Source organism: Pseudoliparis swirei, chromosome 13 (assembly GCF_029220125.1).
Source record: "Pseudoliparis swirei isolate HS2019 ecotype Mariana Trench chromosome 13, NWPU_hadal_v1, whole genome shotgun sequence".
Lineage (NCBI taxonomy): Eukaryota > Metazoa > Chordata > Actinopteri > Perciformes > Liparidae > Pseudoliparis > Pseudoliparis swirei.
The window spans coordinates 14,004,204-14,020,462 of record NC_079400.1 but is presented as its reverse complement, the minus strand read 5'-3'; the positions used below and the strand labels follow the sequence as shown (position 1 = coordinate 14,020,462).

Sequence of the window (16,259 nt, the reverse complement as noted above, 5' to 3'; positions counted from 1 at the left end):
AAAATCGCATATGCTACCCAGATCCATGACATGGTCAAACGAGGGGCAGCCATAAGACTCACCAACGAGATCATGGACGAGTGGAACGGACCAGTGTGGTATGTCAGCCACCTGGTGGCGCCAAACCCTCATTCTGTGACAACACCAGTTCGTATTGTGTGGAATAGTAGCCAGAAATACAAAGGCATGAGTATGAATGATCTTCTTCTGAAGGGACCAGACGTTCTCAACCCTATCAGAGCTGTCCTGCTAAGGTTCAGAGAAGGGACGTATGCATCTCTAGGAGACATCAAAAAGATGTACAACTCTTTATGGCTGGAGGAGCGTGAGATGCATCTACACAGGTTCCTCTGGAGGGACAGCCCAGATGAAGATATAAAAGAATATGCAATTACCAGAGTCAACATTGGAGACAGACCCGCTGGTTGCATTGCTCAGTTGGCTATGAGGGAAACAGCACGCCTGCCCAACTTTCTTCACTTGGAGGATGAGCGCAGTCATGGAAGAGGACAGTTATGTAGATGACATCTTGACCTCCCAAAATGACCTAAAGACACTGGACAAAATCACAGAAAATGTTGAAGAGATCTTGAAAGCGGGAGGTTTCTTCCTCAAACCATGGGTCCGGTCTGGGCAAAGTGGGAAGCAAAGAATGGAGACAGAGGGTCTATCTGAGACACGAGGTAAAACCTTAATTCTTCCAAATCAAATGAGGGACGAAGACAACAGCCTTGGGTATCGGCTACCAAATGGATGAAGACAAGCTCTGCATGTTAACCTCAGTTAACTTTTCCAAAAGGAAGAAGAAGATGAGTCGGAAAAGATCTTCTCAAGGAGGAGGTGAGAACTGAGACACCTAATCCACTGACTAGGAGGGCTCTCTATGACCCAATCGGCTTAGTTACACCTGCCAAACAAAAGGGAGCAATTCTTGTTAGGAAAGCATTCCAAGAAGGAGGGGGTGGGAGACTAACCCAAGAAACCTGGGACAAACCTCTCTCAGGAAGGCTCAGAGAAGAAGCCATAACGCTTTTTGAAGAATATGTGCAGCTTGGAGAGGTGAGATTCCACAGGAGCCTCACACCAGCTGGCTGGAAAGGGAGACCTTGGGGCATCACATTCTCTGATGGGAGTGACAAAACCTATAGAGCTGTGATGTACTTAAGATGGGAGACAGGTCAAGGCACTGAAGTTCGATTCGTTGAATCAAAAGCCAAGCTGACACCCCTGGATCAGAAGGGAGAAGCTGTAAAAGATGAGATCTGTGGTGCTGTCTTCGCAGCCAGGATCAGGAAGTATGTGGAAAAGCATGCTCGAATGAAGATCGAGAGATGGTTCCATCTAATTGACAGTCAAACGGTCTTGGGAGCCATTCAAAGAGTCAGTTATGGATACAAAACCTTCTTTGCAAATAGAGTGGGTGAAATCCAGAAGGCTGGACTAGTGCAGGACTGGTATTGGATCTGTGGAGATCTAAACATAGCTGACATCATAACAAGAGGGGGCGCTCCTGAAGATTTGAAGGAAAACTCCACATGGCAAAATGGACCAGAGTTCCTGAAATGGCCAGTGGAGAAGTGGCCTATAAAAATAGCTGGAGAGGTTGCAGCTCATGCCAGGGAGAGTGTAAACAAGCTTCAGAGGAAGGCATTCTCATGTGCATTAACAAGAGTTCAAGCAAGGAGACAGCCGAGAGAAGACCTACAAGGCACTCAGGAAAGTCCAAAGAGTGAACCCAACGCTTCTTCTAAGAAGGAAGCCCACTGGCTGGGTTAAAGATCTTGTGGAGGTAAAAAGATTCGGGAGCCTGTCCAAACTGGTGAGTCGTGGCCTGGGTTTGTCTAGCTGCCAAGCAGTGGCTGAAGAGGAAGTGCCGGGCCCCTAAACAGTCAAAGTGGGAGTTAGAATCACCAAAGCAAGCTGTTCTGACTGTTGAAGAACATAAAGAGGCACTCAAAGACCTCTTCCTTTCAGCTCAAGAAGGTACAGTTTTCAGACACAACTCTAAGCGGACTGGTAGGATACAAAGGTGTGAACTCTGGACTACTAGTTTGTGGGGGCAGAATTCAGACGTTCACCGAAGAGAAGACGGCAGTGCCAGTTTTACCATTTGAAGCATGGGTGTCCACACTGCTGGCACAAGAATCCCACACAGCAAACCACGAGGGAGTGGCAGGAACTCTTCTCCGGATGAGGAAGAAAACCTGGGAGGCGAACGGCAAGGAAAGAACCAAGAGGCTTCAAACCAAAATCCCAGCCACGATTCTTCATAGAGATGTCAGACGCCTTGTCATTCTGCTTCCAACTGAAGAACAAGCAGAGGGTTAAAGGGTTTGTGTGACCTCTCTGGATTTGAAAAACCAGGAGCTCAAGTGGGAGGTGTTGAGCTGAATCTGATGGCCTAGTTGTGTGAGACTACATTTCCCAGAGTGCAGCAGGAGCAGCAGCAGCAATCAGTGTTGCTTATTAGGAGCACCTGTGGGGATGCTCTGATGCATTTTGCAAAGACAAGCAGCAGAGAGAGGACGCTTCAGGTCACTCCACGGTTCAACCCAAAGACGGCAATGGTGAAATGATTTGTTTAATTTCATGGTGTTTAAAAATGCAGATTTTGTGTTAAAAGAATATTTCATTTTGAGTTTGGAAAATGAAAAGTATAAAATGTTTAATTAAAATGTGTAATTTAAAATGTAATTCATGTTCTGTCTTAAAGGTTACAACCTAATTCACTGGCAGAGCAATCAACGAACTAAAGAAAAATAAAAGAAAGATTAAGTCAGTAATTTGAGTTGTCTTCATGTCCTTTGGAAACGGTGAACAGGAGCTGGACTTGACAGTTCCTCTGTGACTGAAGTGTCACTGCAAACTGCTCCTTCACCCAGTGAGGAGAGCACTGAGAGAATACATCCCACCTGTCTCTAAGAACTCTCTCTCTCTCTCCCTCCCCCCCCTCTCTCTCTCCCCCCACCCCAGGATGAAGGACACCAGTAAGAAGAACAACATCTTCTCTCAGTTCAGGAAGAACGACCGAGACAAACAGAAACTGATAGAGACCGTGGTGAAGCAGCTGAGGAGCCTGGTCAACGGCATGTCCTCCTAAACACACACACACACACGCACACACACACACACTGAACTGCCAAGATGCTCACAGAGGAAGAAGATGTTCACACACATGACATGAAGATGACATGCGGGGAATTTACACACAAACACATGGACACAAAAAAGGGACAGACAGGCCGCTTACACACACACACAAACACACGCACATGAAGGCACAGCAATACACTCACTGTACAAGGCGTGCAGGGAACACACACACACTGAAGACGATGTAAATAACACACATACGCTGAGCTCGTTACTCTTCACAGTGACGAGCGTAAAGTATTTTTAATGGCGATGATGAGACAAGCTAAGTTTTGTACATTAGTGAGAGAAGAGTGACGCAGAGGAGTGAACATGCGGCGCAGGAAGAGACTGGGACAATGAGGTCAAAGGTCAACGTCTCCATCACAGCTCCATCACAGCTTTTTTAATTGAAGTTGAGCGTTGTACAAGAAGACAAATGGTATATATATTTAAAAAATGAACAATTTAGCTTTATTCTTTTTTTATTTAATAATCGATGTGTCAAAGTAATAATGGAGCAATCGATTATCAAAGACTCATTGTCCCAATACTTTAACTGTTGCTCCTGACACTCAGTGCAGCCGAGCTCCCGGAGGAGTGGAGAAGTGAATGATGACGTCTCAGGAGACTGATGTTCATGAAACCAGAGCGACGCTGCGCTGACCTCATGGCAGCTCTGCCTCGCGTCCAGCATTCAGACTGAGCCCGTGAGGCGGACCCTCCCAGTGCTGAACCTGGAGGGTCTCTAAGGCCTTTGACACCCTGATTGTGGTCTGAATAGTATATAATAATATTCTCTGCACGCAAGAATGTCAAAGACGGCTTTTTAGATGATTTTGTCCGTCTTGAGCGACGCGACACGGCAACTGACCAAACGCGTCACCACAACGCACACGCCATTGGTCAATGCAGGCTGTGGTACTGGACTGTAGGTCACTGGTGGACACAGCTGGGTGTTGGGCAGCCACGGCCTCCAAGGAGCTTACGGAGGTTTTGTTTGTCGTAGTGACCGCTGCATGAGGCCATCTCATTGGAGGGTGTGCATGTGATGTCATCACGGTCACAGGAAACTGACCCGATGCTAACGCTGTGGAGTAAATGCAAGTAAAACACAATGTCATGGGAAAGAGGTCTCATCCGGCTGTAAACGACAACTTAGAGGCTTTTGGAAAGGATTAAGTCAGAAATGAGACCCGTTAGACGAGCTCGAGCTAGCTTCAGAGGCTCTGATTACCTTATTGAAGCCCAATTATCTTCCTTTTGTCCTCGCTGCATCATTTTCAGCTTCCTATGCAGACACCAAGTGTAGTGCATACGAGGCCACGTCCACCGCCTGAGTCTGTTACGCTCCAGGTATCTGCTAGTAGTTTAAGGTGCTTACATTTTAATATATATATATAGTAGCCCAATGAGCATATATGTAATATATTGTTGTATATGTTGAAGTTAAACAATACAACCTTAATAGTGTGATATAACTGTAATTTCAAGTTAGGCAACGTGATGTTGAGCAGCAAAAAAAACGCTGTAAAATTGCTAAAGTTAGCTCGCTATGCTAATGTCGTTAGCAAGCTAACATTACCGTTAGCCGGAACAGGGAAAAAAAACTACAAAAATGTAACTTAATCAATTCGGCTTAAGTTAACAGATTGCTAACGACGTCATTAGCTACATACCTAGCTAACGTTAGCAGGCTCATGCGGTCAGTACGCGCACACCCGCCGCAATGCCGACCTCCAGGTCTCATGTTAATGGTGTCCAAGCTCCCTCAGACCAACCGGCACATCATTGGTGGACGGTGACGGTGACATCAGTGCACGCCCCCCCCCCCCCCCCCCCTCTGTTAACCACGTCCGTTGTTGGGTGAGGAAACTATTTATGTGACGTTGATACAACTCAAACTACTTACTTCCTGCTTACAAGAAAACAAGGCCCGTTTGGGAAATGATGTTATTGGTGATGATATATACTCATATATATATATTTAACAGTTACAATACATTGCATTCTAAATTCTTTGTTTTTGTTCCTCAGGGTGAAATGAATACCCCCATGAATATTCACAAAGCACAGCAATAATGGATTGGTGGCTTGAAGGTTGATGTTATCTCAAACCGGCACATGACTATTGATGACAAACGTTTTATAATGAGACCGTTTCTATTCCGTTTATGATTTGGGGCTGTGCTCCTTTTTCAGCAGGCAGTTTTGCACTGAAACTTGATTTGTTTTCATTTGTGTTGCCTTTTTAAGAAGTTTGCTTGTAAATGCCAATGTATATACTGCATATTTTGTAAAGAAAATATTGCAGCAGTCTACCTGCAACAAACTGGAGGTTGACACTGTGATACGCACCTCCGGGAACACCTCGGTAAATATGTAATTAATAAGAGTGTGTTGCTTGATTGGTGAACATGGTGGTGTGTGAGAGGCTCAGTGGGTTTTTTTTTGTTGGTACCTCCTCTCCGCTCACTCGTATGGTTCAGATTATGTTCTAGTTTAGAGCCGGTGTAATATTACAAGAGTGATTTTTTAAAGTGAGTTCAACTAAATGCTGCTGGAGGTTATCCAAAAATAAAGATCCCAGTTCAGTGTGAGTCAGCGGGTCTCTGTGCACACTCCTCCAGTCTGGGGTTCATCTCATTTTACCCTAAATCCTCAAATGACAAGCCAACCAACAATATCTGGGCCAGGCCTCACAAACAATAGCCTTGAGGTTATTGCGATGCCTCTCATGGTAAAATGCACATTTTCACATCACCACGCTCTCTTTTACCACACATACCGTCTCAGTCACTGGACATGATGAACTCTTCCAGTGCTACATGTTGGCAAACAAATAAAAGATGTCGATATTTTACGCATCAACATTTTGCCCCTAGCCCACATCATGGACTCCATCATCTTGGCTGATTAGTTGTTTATAGACGTCACATATGGGACAATACACTTTATGATTCTGAATACAGGCCTGGCTCTCTACATTTGAAGTAAATGTTTGAATGTATTTTCATTCATATATAATGTGTCACATGACCTTGTGACAGCGCTCACAGAACTCTTTGCAACAGGCTCCTGATGTAATGCCACACATCCAAGCTGCTCTGCCAATGATTGTTTCAATGCACTTCAAGACGGGAGGTTGATGTTCTGGCCTTCCACACAAGTGGAGAGAGGGTACATTTTGATATCCAAAGGAATCCTTGCTTTACCTTTGTCATTGTGAGACACCCTGACTGAGATGGTGTTTTCCTGAATATGTTGTTTTTAATTTGTGTGCTGTAATAAAGGTTTATTCAACAATAATGCATGTTTATTTTGAAGCAACACTGATGTCTGTTCGTCTGAAACGTGAAGCTAGCAGGGAAAGTGTCTTAAAATGTGCATTCTCTCTACTGACCAGCAGGGGGCGACTCCTCTGGTTGTATCGAAGTCTATACTTCATGTGTGGAGGCTGCATTCTCTCTCCTGACCACCAGGGGGCGACTCCTCTGGTTGTATAGAGTCTATAATGACTACTTCTCTCTTGATGTATTCCCTCAGTAAACATTGTAAACATGAGTTTATGTCTATGACTATGAGTTTAGCGTCACTTGTTCTGCGGAGGTTGTTCTTGTCGTCTTGCACCCAGCACACACACACTCACTGGAAACGGTGAACTGTGGCCCGGGTCAGCGCTCCGATGCCAAGATCCCCGCCGCAGCCGATGTAATGAGGCTAGAGCAGCCAACACACACACACACACACATGTGATTGTTCCCCCAGAGGGTTACTGTTACTACTCTCAGGTCTCCTGTCACTCTTCTTCTCCAACATCGTGACCCTTGTTATCCTCTTCCTCGTCTCTCTTCATTCTCAAAGTCACCACAAAGTTCCGAGTGAGGCATCCAAGTGTAACCGGTCCATGGTGCCACCCTGACGGGGTCCCAGGAGAGAGGAGTTTCTCCTGAAACGTGCCTCAAGGTAACTTCTGATCTGAGGATGTGATAGAAATGGAGACGTCATGTGGAGATGTTATTAAAACTAAGAAGCAAACCGGTGCTCATGAGATGAAGAACATGCAGTTTGGCATTAGTAATGATTTGTCAGTTTTCAAATGATCAGGATTTAATAATCTGAGGTTAGGACTGCACAATGTTTCTCTCTTCAATAAATATTTGTACTTCTCCAAACAACGTTGAAGTGGTGATGAGGGGCGACCACGACATTTAGTTTCAAAGGGTCACAAGCCAATAGTGTGGAAAGTTTTATATGTTGATATATATGATTATATAGAGAGTTTAAAGTTTCAGATTATCGGAAATTTTAGAGAAAACCCACAAACTTAATATTGTACTAAACATGATCTGTGTGTGCTGTTGATGCAGCGCTGATGAACTGGAGGACACGTCACTCAATGACCTACTGATTTAAATGTATAACCTTTTACATATCCGCATAAAGCCGACACGTATAAATCATTTATTTTATGCTTTTTGAATTGTCCACTAATAATACAAATTGTAACGTGTGACGTGATGTCACAGGAGGAGCCTTGATTTAAAAACCATGATGTCATGTTCAGGAGATTTTAAAGAGCAGATCCTTCCTGAAGTCAGCAGGAGTGACAAATATTTTAGAACGGGGATCAAACACTTTAACAAGGCAGTAAACAGCTTCACATTCACTCCAACATAGGAGGAGGAGGAGGAGCTTCACATGGTCTGACACAGGTACCAGGATGATAACGCCAGTGTCTCCGTCTGTTTTATCTTCTAAAAGCCACTGAGCATCTATAAAACACCAATGTGCCGATCTCTTCCTCCTCCTCCTCCTCCTCCTCCTCCTCCTCCTCTCCGTGGTGTTCTTGTTGGCGTGTCACAGTGTCTCTCTTTGTGTCTTGGCCGTACCGTCAGGAGCACGTTGTGAGACAGACTCTGGTTCAGAGTGCTGTGAGGTCCTTGGTGAACACATCGAGGCCAGTTCTGTTCTCTGAAATCTAACTCACGCCGCTCTTAAAGAACATTGGTCTCCAGTGATTGGTCCATTCTCCACCTAGAAGAGCCCTCTAGCTGCCACTGGAGGGGGGGGGGGGTTAGAGGGTTAACTATGGGGTCACTGGCCCCTCCCCCTCACCACCTGTAACTGTCACTGCTGTAACTAGTGCTTGGTACACATGTTTTAATAAAGCAGGTCAAAGATCAAAGTCTGTTTCTCTCTTGCTCTCTGCGCTCTCTTTTTTTCCTGTTGTTTTCTCTCTCTCCCTCTTTATCTCTGTTTCCTCTCTCCCTCTCTCTGCATTCTCCCTCTTCTCTTCCTGTTGTTTTTGCTCTCATATCTTCCTCTCTTTATCTCTGTTTCCTCCCTCTCCCTCCCTCTCGCTCTCTCTCTTATACTCCCTCCCTCCTTTTCGCTTTCTCTCTCCCTCTCTCCCTCCCTCTCTCTCTCTTTCTCCCTCACTCTTTCTCCCCCTCCCTCCCTCCCTCTCGCTCCCTCTCTGTTTGATGGACAGTGAACTTGGTTGAGTGTGAGAGTTCACTGAGATGTCAGGGTTACACGCAGGTCAGCCTGTGTGTGTGTGTGTGAGTGTGTGAGAGAGAGAGAGAGTGTGTGTGTGTGTTATAACAGTAAACACAATAACAGATGTCGTGGTGGATTCATCATCTGGAGTTCTAGAGCAGAAAGTAACTTACAGCTGCTCGGTACTTTATTTAATAATAATAATAATAAGTTACTGTTTTTATACATTATATAAATTACTGTGCTCTGGAGACTAATGTTTAAACTACAACATGATACTGCTATGTTGACACATGGTGATATTTATACTTCTTTAAGTTCACCTGAGCCTCGTGAGCCTGACCTCTGACCTCATGAAGACCATCAGACCACGACTCACTCTGACTATATCAGTTCAAAGTTACAAATATATGATATGGAGAATAGAAGGAAATATAACGCGTGTACTTTTCATCAACCCTCATTATTTACAGAAACACTGATGAAGGACCAGCAGCCTCCATGACGCCCTCCCTGGAGGACTGGGCTGGTGCCGTTAGAATGTGATGGTTCATCGTCTGGGGAACAGGATGAGTAAACTATTTATAATAGTTATAGTGTTCGAGGAAAGTTCCTCAGAAAAAGGTTCATCATTCATTTTGAGACTGTAAGTGTGGTGTTAGACCTGAGGACACATTGGTGACCTTTAGGCCTCATTCAGTATGAACCATGTGACCGCAGGAGGGTGTAGATCTATGATCGAGGGCGGAGCAGCCGAGTTCATTCAATTCAGTTTATTTCATATAGCCCCAAAATTACAAACTCCTTTACAGTCTGTCCAAATACGACATCCATGACCTTTGACCTTTGACCTCACATCGGATCAGGAACAATTCTCAAGAAATAGAAAAAAACCTTTCAGGGGACAAAAGTGAAGAACCCTTCAGGAGAGCAACAGAGGAGGATCCCTCTCCAGGATGGACAGAACAATAGATGCCATGTGACCAGATGAACAATAGATGCCATGTGACCAGAAGGAATCATTACAGAGTTACATAAACATTCAATGAATATGACAGAGTATGAATAGTTGGTACGATCCAGACCTCCATGATCCATGAAACAGTTTTTGGAGCGTCACGGTTGAGGTTTTAGACTCCCCCCCCCCCCCCTGCTTTATCACACCTGACCAGCAGAATCCTGTTTCACACGTTCACATTGAGATGTGAACAAGTGGACAGCTCCAGCTGGAAACCCATTCACCCTGAACATGTCGCTCTGAGGGGGGGGGGGGGGGGGCTTCATGTCGGGGGCCACGTCGCGTTCAAATGGTTGTGGAGCAAATCTGGCTCCAGACTGCAGAACTCCTTCCATGAAGCGTTCTAGGAATCAAGAACCATAAAAACAAAAGGTCTACAAGAGTGGATAGCTCACCTGGGCAGAGCGGGCCCCGGGGCCCCCATGCGCCAATTTAATGGAGTTACTTGATTACGTTCCACTAAAGGACCACAAGGTCTGACACGGTGGATGCAGGACCGGGGATAGGTTATGTCCAAGAAAATTGGAGCCATTGCAAAGTGAAAGGAAGTGATCCGGGGACAGTTTGGGCCCCGTGGAGGTTCATCTCTATATTTTCGAATTCCCCAAAAAGGAATACACTCTGGTATGAGTGATGACATGTGCATCTATTCATGGAGGGACTGATCTACCTGCTCGGCCACGCGGCACATTACCTGTGTCAGATGCACCTGCGCCCCAGATATAAACTACCTGCCACCCTGCTCCAAACTGCCCCCTGTGGTCAACCTGAGGTATGCGCCACACTCAAACATAATAAACAGACATGACTCATGGATCCTGCAATTAATGTTGATATTGTTGCTTTAAAACAAGTCAAAGCCTACAGAGTCTAGAAACTGGACTCTAGTGTGACCCCAGAACCCCCCAGAGACCAGGTCCCTGGTGTCTGCAGACCAACGTCTGGGAGTTTACATCCAGGCCATAATAATTATAATAATAATGGAGATCAGATCATGTGTCCAGGCTTTTGTGTGTGGGACTGTAATGATGACGATGCAGCCCCTTCCTCCCGCCGGGTGAACCTCAGGGCGGGGGGGGGGGGGGGGGGGACTGCAGGCTGCAGCCAGAACTGACTGTGCAACAAAAATAACATGTCATTCTGATAGAGCCATCGGCCCTGCAACACGCACGCGCATCCGCACACACGTCCTTTCCTTATGGCAGGTCGTAAAGCAAACAAACAACAGTCTCTCTCTCTCTCTCTACTTTTCATGCGGCGTAGCCCGGGGATAACCTTGCCTGCACGCGCGTGCGTGCGCCCGCGCTTGCGTGCCGCCGCCCGTCTCTACTGACCCAAATTTGAACCCGCGCAGAGATATCATTTTGATGACAACACACATCCGCGGGAGGAGCGCGAGCCCGGTCAAAGTCTCCCTGTAGAGACTAGGGAGAGGTTTCGCGTGCACGCGCACCGATAGCAGCCGCAGTGACATAGCCGCGTTTTTTTTTTTTTTTACAGACGCACGGTGAAGGCAACCGGGCGGTATGAATAATGACCCCCACGCGGGGAAGTCCGCATGCACCCTCATACGAGGAATTCAAAGTGAAAGTGTGCGCGCGCCTGTATGTGTGTGCGCGCGCGAAGTGAACTAAACAAAATAAAACACAGTTGTCGTTGAATGGCGGCAGTGAGCCTCACGGGGAGAAGGATTAAGACATTCTTCTTCCCCCCAAAAAACACAAAAAGAAGCCGTGCCGATGAGGAGCCGCTCGCCGCCCCGCGGGCCCCGCGGGCCCCGCAGCGGCTTAAGCCGGCTGTGTGCAAACGAGCCGCCGCGCGGCCAACAAAGGCTCTCGGGACGCGCTCCATTGTCTCGGAAGGGAATCGTCACCTTTTTATTTTTTCTTCTTTTTCTTCTTCTCTCTCTCAGTTGAAAATCCTGCGCGGATTGTCCGCGTGCAACAGGAGGTAGGATTAAGGATGTGGCCCCCGTGGAACAAATGGCGAGCCGAGCCAGTGGCGGCCGGGGGCGGGGCTGCGCGGCGAGCCACAATTAAAGATGAACTTTGAGTGAACTAATTTATCTGAGGGAGGAGAAGGTAACCGGCAGCCTATAAAAGAGCCGGCCGAGCAGCCCGGGAGTCACCGTGGCCGACGGAAGCCTCTCAGCACAGCCGCAGCGCGAACTCTCCAGCCCTTAAAAACAATATTCTAATAATAATAATAATCGTAATAAAAAGCCGCTGCGCCATGGCCCTGAACACGCTGCTGGCCACCTTCCTGTGCACCCTCGTGCTGCCCGTGCTGCTGTTCCTGGTGTCGCTCAAGCTGTGGGAGGTGTACCTGATCCGAGGCCGAGACCCGAGCTGCCCCCGGCCGCTGCCCCCCGGCTCCATGGGCCTGCCCTTCATCGGAGAGACGCTGCAGCTCATCCTCCAGGTAACGCGCGGGGACTCGGTGCCTGTCGCTCCCCCCACGTGGGCGAGGATGCTCCGGGACACTGAGGAAATGTAACCAACTTGTGTTTAACTTTTAAAAAACAAAAACAAATATATCTGTTTTTATATCGGTAAACAACCAGCATTTATGGCACCAACCGCGTTAATTGCAGCATTACAATGTGCTATTTACAACTACTATATATTCAGATTTTTTTATTTTGGTTAATTTGGTTGATTTTATTTAATGTTATACATCTATAAATGATGTCCTGGTGGTCCGTGTTGCTCACGGTGTCGCTCCCCCTCTGCAGAGGAGGAAGTTCCTGCGCATGAAGCGCCAGAAGTACGGCTACATCTACCGCACGCACCTCTTCGGCAACCCCACGGTGCGCGTCACCGGAGCGGACAACGTGCGGCAGATTCTGCTCGGGGAGCACCGGCTCGTGTCCGTGCAGTGGCCCGCGTCCGTGCGCACCATCCTGGGCTCGGACACGCTGTCCAACGTGCACGGAGCCCAACACAAGATCAAGAAGAAGGTGAGTCGGGTTGTATTCATGGATCCTTTTGATTTTCGGTTTTCTACTTTAATGTTCATGTGTGAGTGTGATGTCATATTGAGGAGCACATCGACTGGATTATCTTCCTCTTGCTTAATTTATGTTTAAATAGGCACGTCTGATCAATACTGGGTCTGATTCTAAATTACTGAAGTGAAACAAAATAGGTGTGTGCCGTTTTCGCAAAGGATTTTCTCTAACATAATTAATAATAATAAAAAACTGCGCTAAAATCGAGACAAATCTCACCTGATTACAAAAATATACACTTTAAATAAGAAGATTTGCACTTGAAGGGGTTAAACTTTTTCCTTTGCTCCGAGATAAATCCTCTTCCAGGGCTTTTATCAGGACACTGAGGCCACATAATAAGTTCTGTTGTCCGGTACCGGTCCGCTTTGAGGAAGCCCGTCCCGTTATCTGACTCACGCTCCCGCCCATCTCCAGGCCATCATGCGCGCTTTCTCCACCGAGGCTCTGGATCTCTACATCCCCGTCATCCAGGAGGAGGTGGCGGCCGCGGTGAAGGAGTGGGTGGCCAAGGACTCCTGCGTCCTGGTCTACCCGGAGATGAAGAGGCTGATGTTCCGCATCTCCATGAGGATCCTGCTGGGCTTCGAGCCGGAGCAGATCAAGACCGACGAGCAGCAGCTGGTGGAGGCGTTCGAGGAAATGATCAAGAATCTGTTCTCCCTGCCCATCGACGTGCCCTTCAGCGGCCTGTACCGGGTAAGAGACGACGCACACAGATAAAGTCTCCTTTAAAGACTCTTTTAGTCTTAAAGTCGTGGATCACATTTCAGAATCCATGAGAAATAGATGTAAGACTATTAGGTATGGTTAGGGGTAGTTTATTGTAGTAATTAATGAAAAGTTAAAGGAATTTTACAACCATTTTTATTGGCATGCTGACATCAGCTAACGTGATATTCACTGTGGAGAATTAATTAAAGCAAGTGAATCAGTATCGAGGAAATGGAAGCAGCGGGCTGATTCCTCCTCTCCTCCTGCCTTCGCTTCCTCCAGGGTCTGAAGGCGAGGAACTTCATCCACTCCAAGATAGAGGAGAACATCAAGAAGAAGTTGCTGGAGCCGGACAAGGAGTCCAAACACCGAGACGCTCTGCAGCAGCTCATCGACAGCAGCAGGAAGAACGGGGAACCCTTCAGCATGCAGGTAAAAACACCTAAAGAGCATCCTCCACCCTTTGTGTAAGCCATTGTTTTAACTTGGGACCTGAACTAATTCTGTGTCTACATGTCTGGTTGCAGGCCATGAAGGAGTCCGCCACAGAGCTGTTGTTCGGGGGCCATGAGACCACAGCCAGCACGGCCACCTCTCTGATCATGTTCCTGGGCCTGAACCCTGAAGTCGTGGGTCGACTGAGGAAGGAACTAATGGACAAGGTAATTACACGGTGCTAATTGTTCCAATACCTTTTTTTAATAATGGCTGCTGCAGTGAATAGTCATAGCAACAGACAGTCTAGTGCAACTGTGCATTTCATTTATTGATAATATCATAGGAAGCAACATTGATTAAAGGTGCAAAGAGCATATCCATTGCTCCGCACGGCATTCTTGACCTTGCAATGAGGAATTGACCCGAAAAAGGTCAACGTCTACCTTTTTTCACGAAGTTTCAACCCCACCTCATGGTCTTCATCAGCAAATGGAGTTTTCTCTGTTGTCGAACTGAACAAACTCTTAGCCGCTGGTGAAGACCATGAGCCGCTATATAAACCTCCTGTGGAGAAAGCTGGAGAGAGGATTATGATTAGTGGAAAAGAACCTGCCCATACAACCCCACTGTCATACAATTCCTCTATTAGAATGAAACAGTAGGGTGAGGATAGCCTATGCTTGCCATAGAGATGGTAATCCACAGTGAAGCTTTCTCATTCATTAGTGCGAGGCATGTTAAACCTTGATCAGGGTCTGATGAGTCCCTGTAGAACTGGTCCTCAGCTTCTCCTCACATGCACCATGTCTTTTAGGAGGAGCAGGGGATGGAACTCCACAATCTGAACATCGAGGCATTGGAGCAGTTGAAATACACGGGCTGTGTGATTAAGGAGACTCTGAGGATCAACCCTCCGGTCCCCGGAGGCTTCAGAGTGGCCCTCAAAACCTTTGAACTCAATGTAAGTCACCAAAGATCTCCGTGAAGCGGCAGATTGAGACTCAACTGAAAAGCTGTACGTGCTGACTCATCATTTCCCTCTCACCTATTCAGGGTTACCAAATTCCCAAAGGCTGGAACGTCATATACAGCATCTGTGACACCCACGATGTGGCAGATATCTTCCTTAACAAGGAAGACTTCCAGCCGGAGCGCTTCATGACCAAACCTCTGTCCGACTCCTCCAGGTTCCAATACATCCCGTTCGGAGGGGGCTCCAGGATGTGTGTGGGCAAAGAGTTTGCAAAGGTCCTGCTGAAGATCTTCCTGGTGGAGGTGGTCACAAAGTGTCACTGGACTCTTCTAAACGGGCCCCCCACCATGAAAACAGGACCTACTGTCTATCCTGTGGATAATCTGCCAACCAAGTTTACCAGCTATGTATAGAAATGAAACAGAGCTCCTGTGTTTCCTAGAAGCAGTGTAGAGTCAAATTGTGAGGTTTCCCAAAGCTTCTCAAATCAACTGTATTTTGCCTCCAACTCCACGAGGGAACTCCAGTAAAATGTAGTCAATGGGAAGTTTTGGGAACTTTAAAACCGATCAAAGGCTGCAGTACAGAAAGTATGTTCATAATTCAGATGTTCTGGACTTGGTCAATGTGGATTTTTCGACTTGGCATAACTTGTATATATTGTAGATGACCTAAGAATGTATTTTACAGTTTATATTATGATGTTAATACAATGAATTTGTATAAATTTATATATATATATATGAATGTTTGTTTGAACAAACTAAATGAGAGGCACTATTCACAGACATAGAACACTTTAATCAGCTCAAAGGTGTATCTATAGGATTATGTACATATGTAATGTAGAGTCTGCTTATATACCTTTTGTATCTTACCCCTACTTATTTAAGTGACTTATGTTATATTGTATGGGCTTTTTATTTAATAAAACTGTTATCCGGAGAATCTTGTGTTTTTGTTATTTAATTTAAAATAAACTAATGTGTATGTGAGTGAGCGGACAAAAGATGGAAATGAATATTGTCTGTGTATCGGGTACAGAGCTGGAGTGAGGTTAGCCTAGTTTACCATAAAGATGAAGCAGTAGGAGAGAGCTAGTCTATTTTAGCATAAAGACTGGAAGCAGTGGGAGAGAGCTAGTCTGGTTTATCATAAAGACGAAGCAGTGGGAGAGAGCTAGCCTAGCTTACCATAAGAAAGCAGTGGGATAGAGCTAGCCTTGCTAATAATAAAGACTGGAAGCGGTGGGAGAGAGCTAGCTTAGCATAAGGAAGCAGTGGGATAGAGCTAGCCTAGCTTAGCATAAGGAAGCAGTGGGATAGAGCTAGCCTAGTTTAGCATAAAGAAGCAGTGGGATAGAGCTAGCCTAGTTTAGCATAAGGAAGTAGTGGGATAGAGCTAGCCTAGTTTAGCATAAAGAAGCAGTGGGAAAGAGCTAGCCTAGCCGTCCATCTGGAAAGCTCACTGAA

The 16,259-nt window shown here is 46.3% G+C and overlaps 2 protein-coding genes across 6 annotated transcripts in view; both read left to right on the top strand.

The window, feature by feature from the left end:
- Positions 1–6,441, top strand: part of exoc6 (exocyst complex component 6) — a 55,727-nt gene extending 49,286 nt beyond the window's left edge. For 4 of the 5 annotated variants that reach the window (XM_056430112.1, XM_056430109.1, XM_056430111.1 and 1 more), the window contains one exon: positions 2,974–6,441. In XM_056430112.1, the coding sequence (XP_056286087.1) occupies positions 2,974–3,100 (127 nt within the window). In that variant the 3' untranslated portion in view covers positions 3,101–6,441. The remainder of the gene's footprint in view (positions 1–2,973) is intronic. The other variant, XM_056430110.1, reaches the window with a different exon arrangement.
- A 5,305-nt stretch (positions 6,442–11,746) lies between these two features.
- On the top strand, positions 11,747–15,735 carry LOC130203726 (cytochrome P450 26A1). The gene is made up of 7 exons (XM_056430114.1): positions 11,747–12,073; positions 12,387–12,611; positions 13,080–13,361; positions 13,659–13,808; positions 13,904–14,038; positions 14,629–14,775; positions 14,868–15,735. The coding sequence occupies exons 1-7, from the start codon at positions 11,885–11,887 to the stop codon at positions 15,198–15,200; spliced, it is 1,461 nt and encodes a 486-aa protein (XP_056286089.1). The 5' UTR covers positions 11,747–11,884; the 3' UTR covers positions 15,201–15,735.
- Positions 15,736–16,259: the final 524 nt, after the last annotated feature.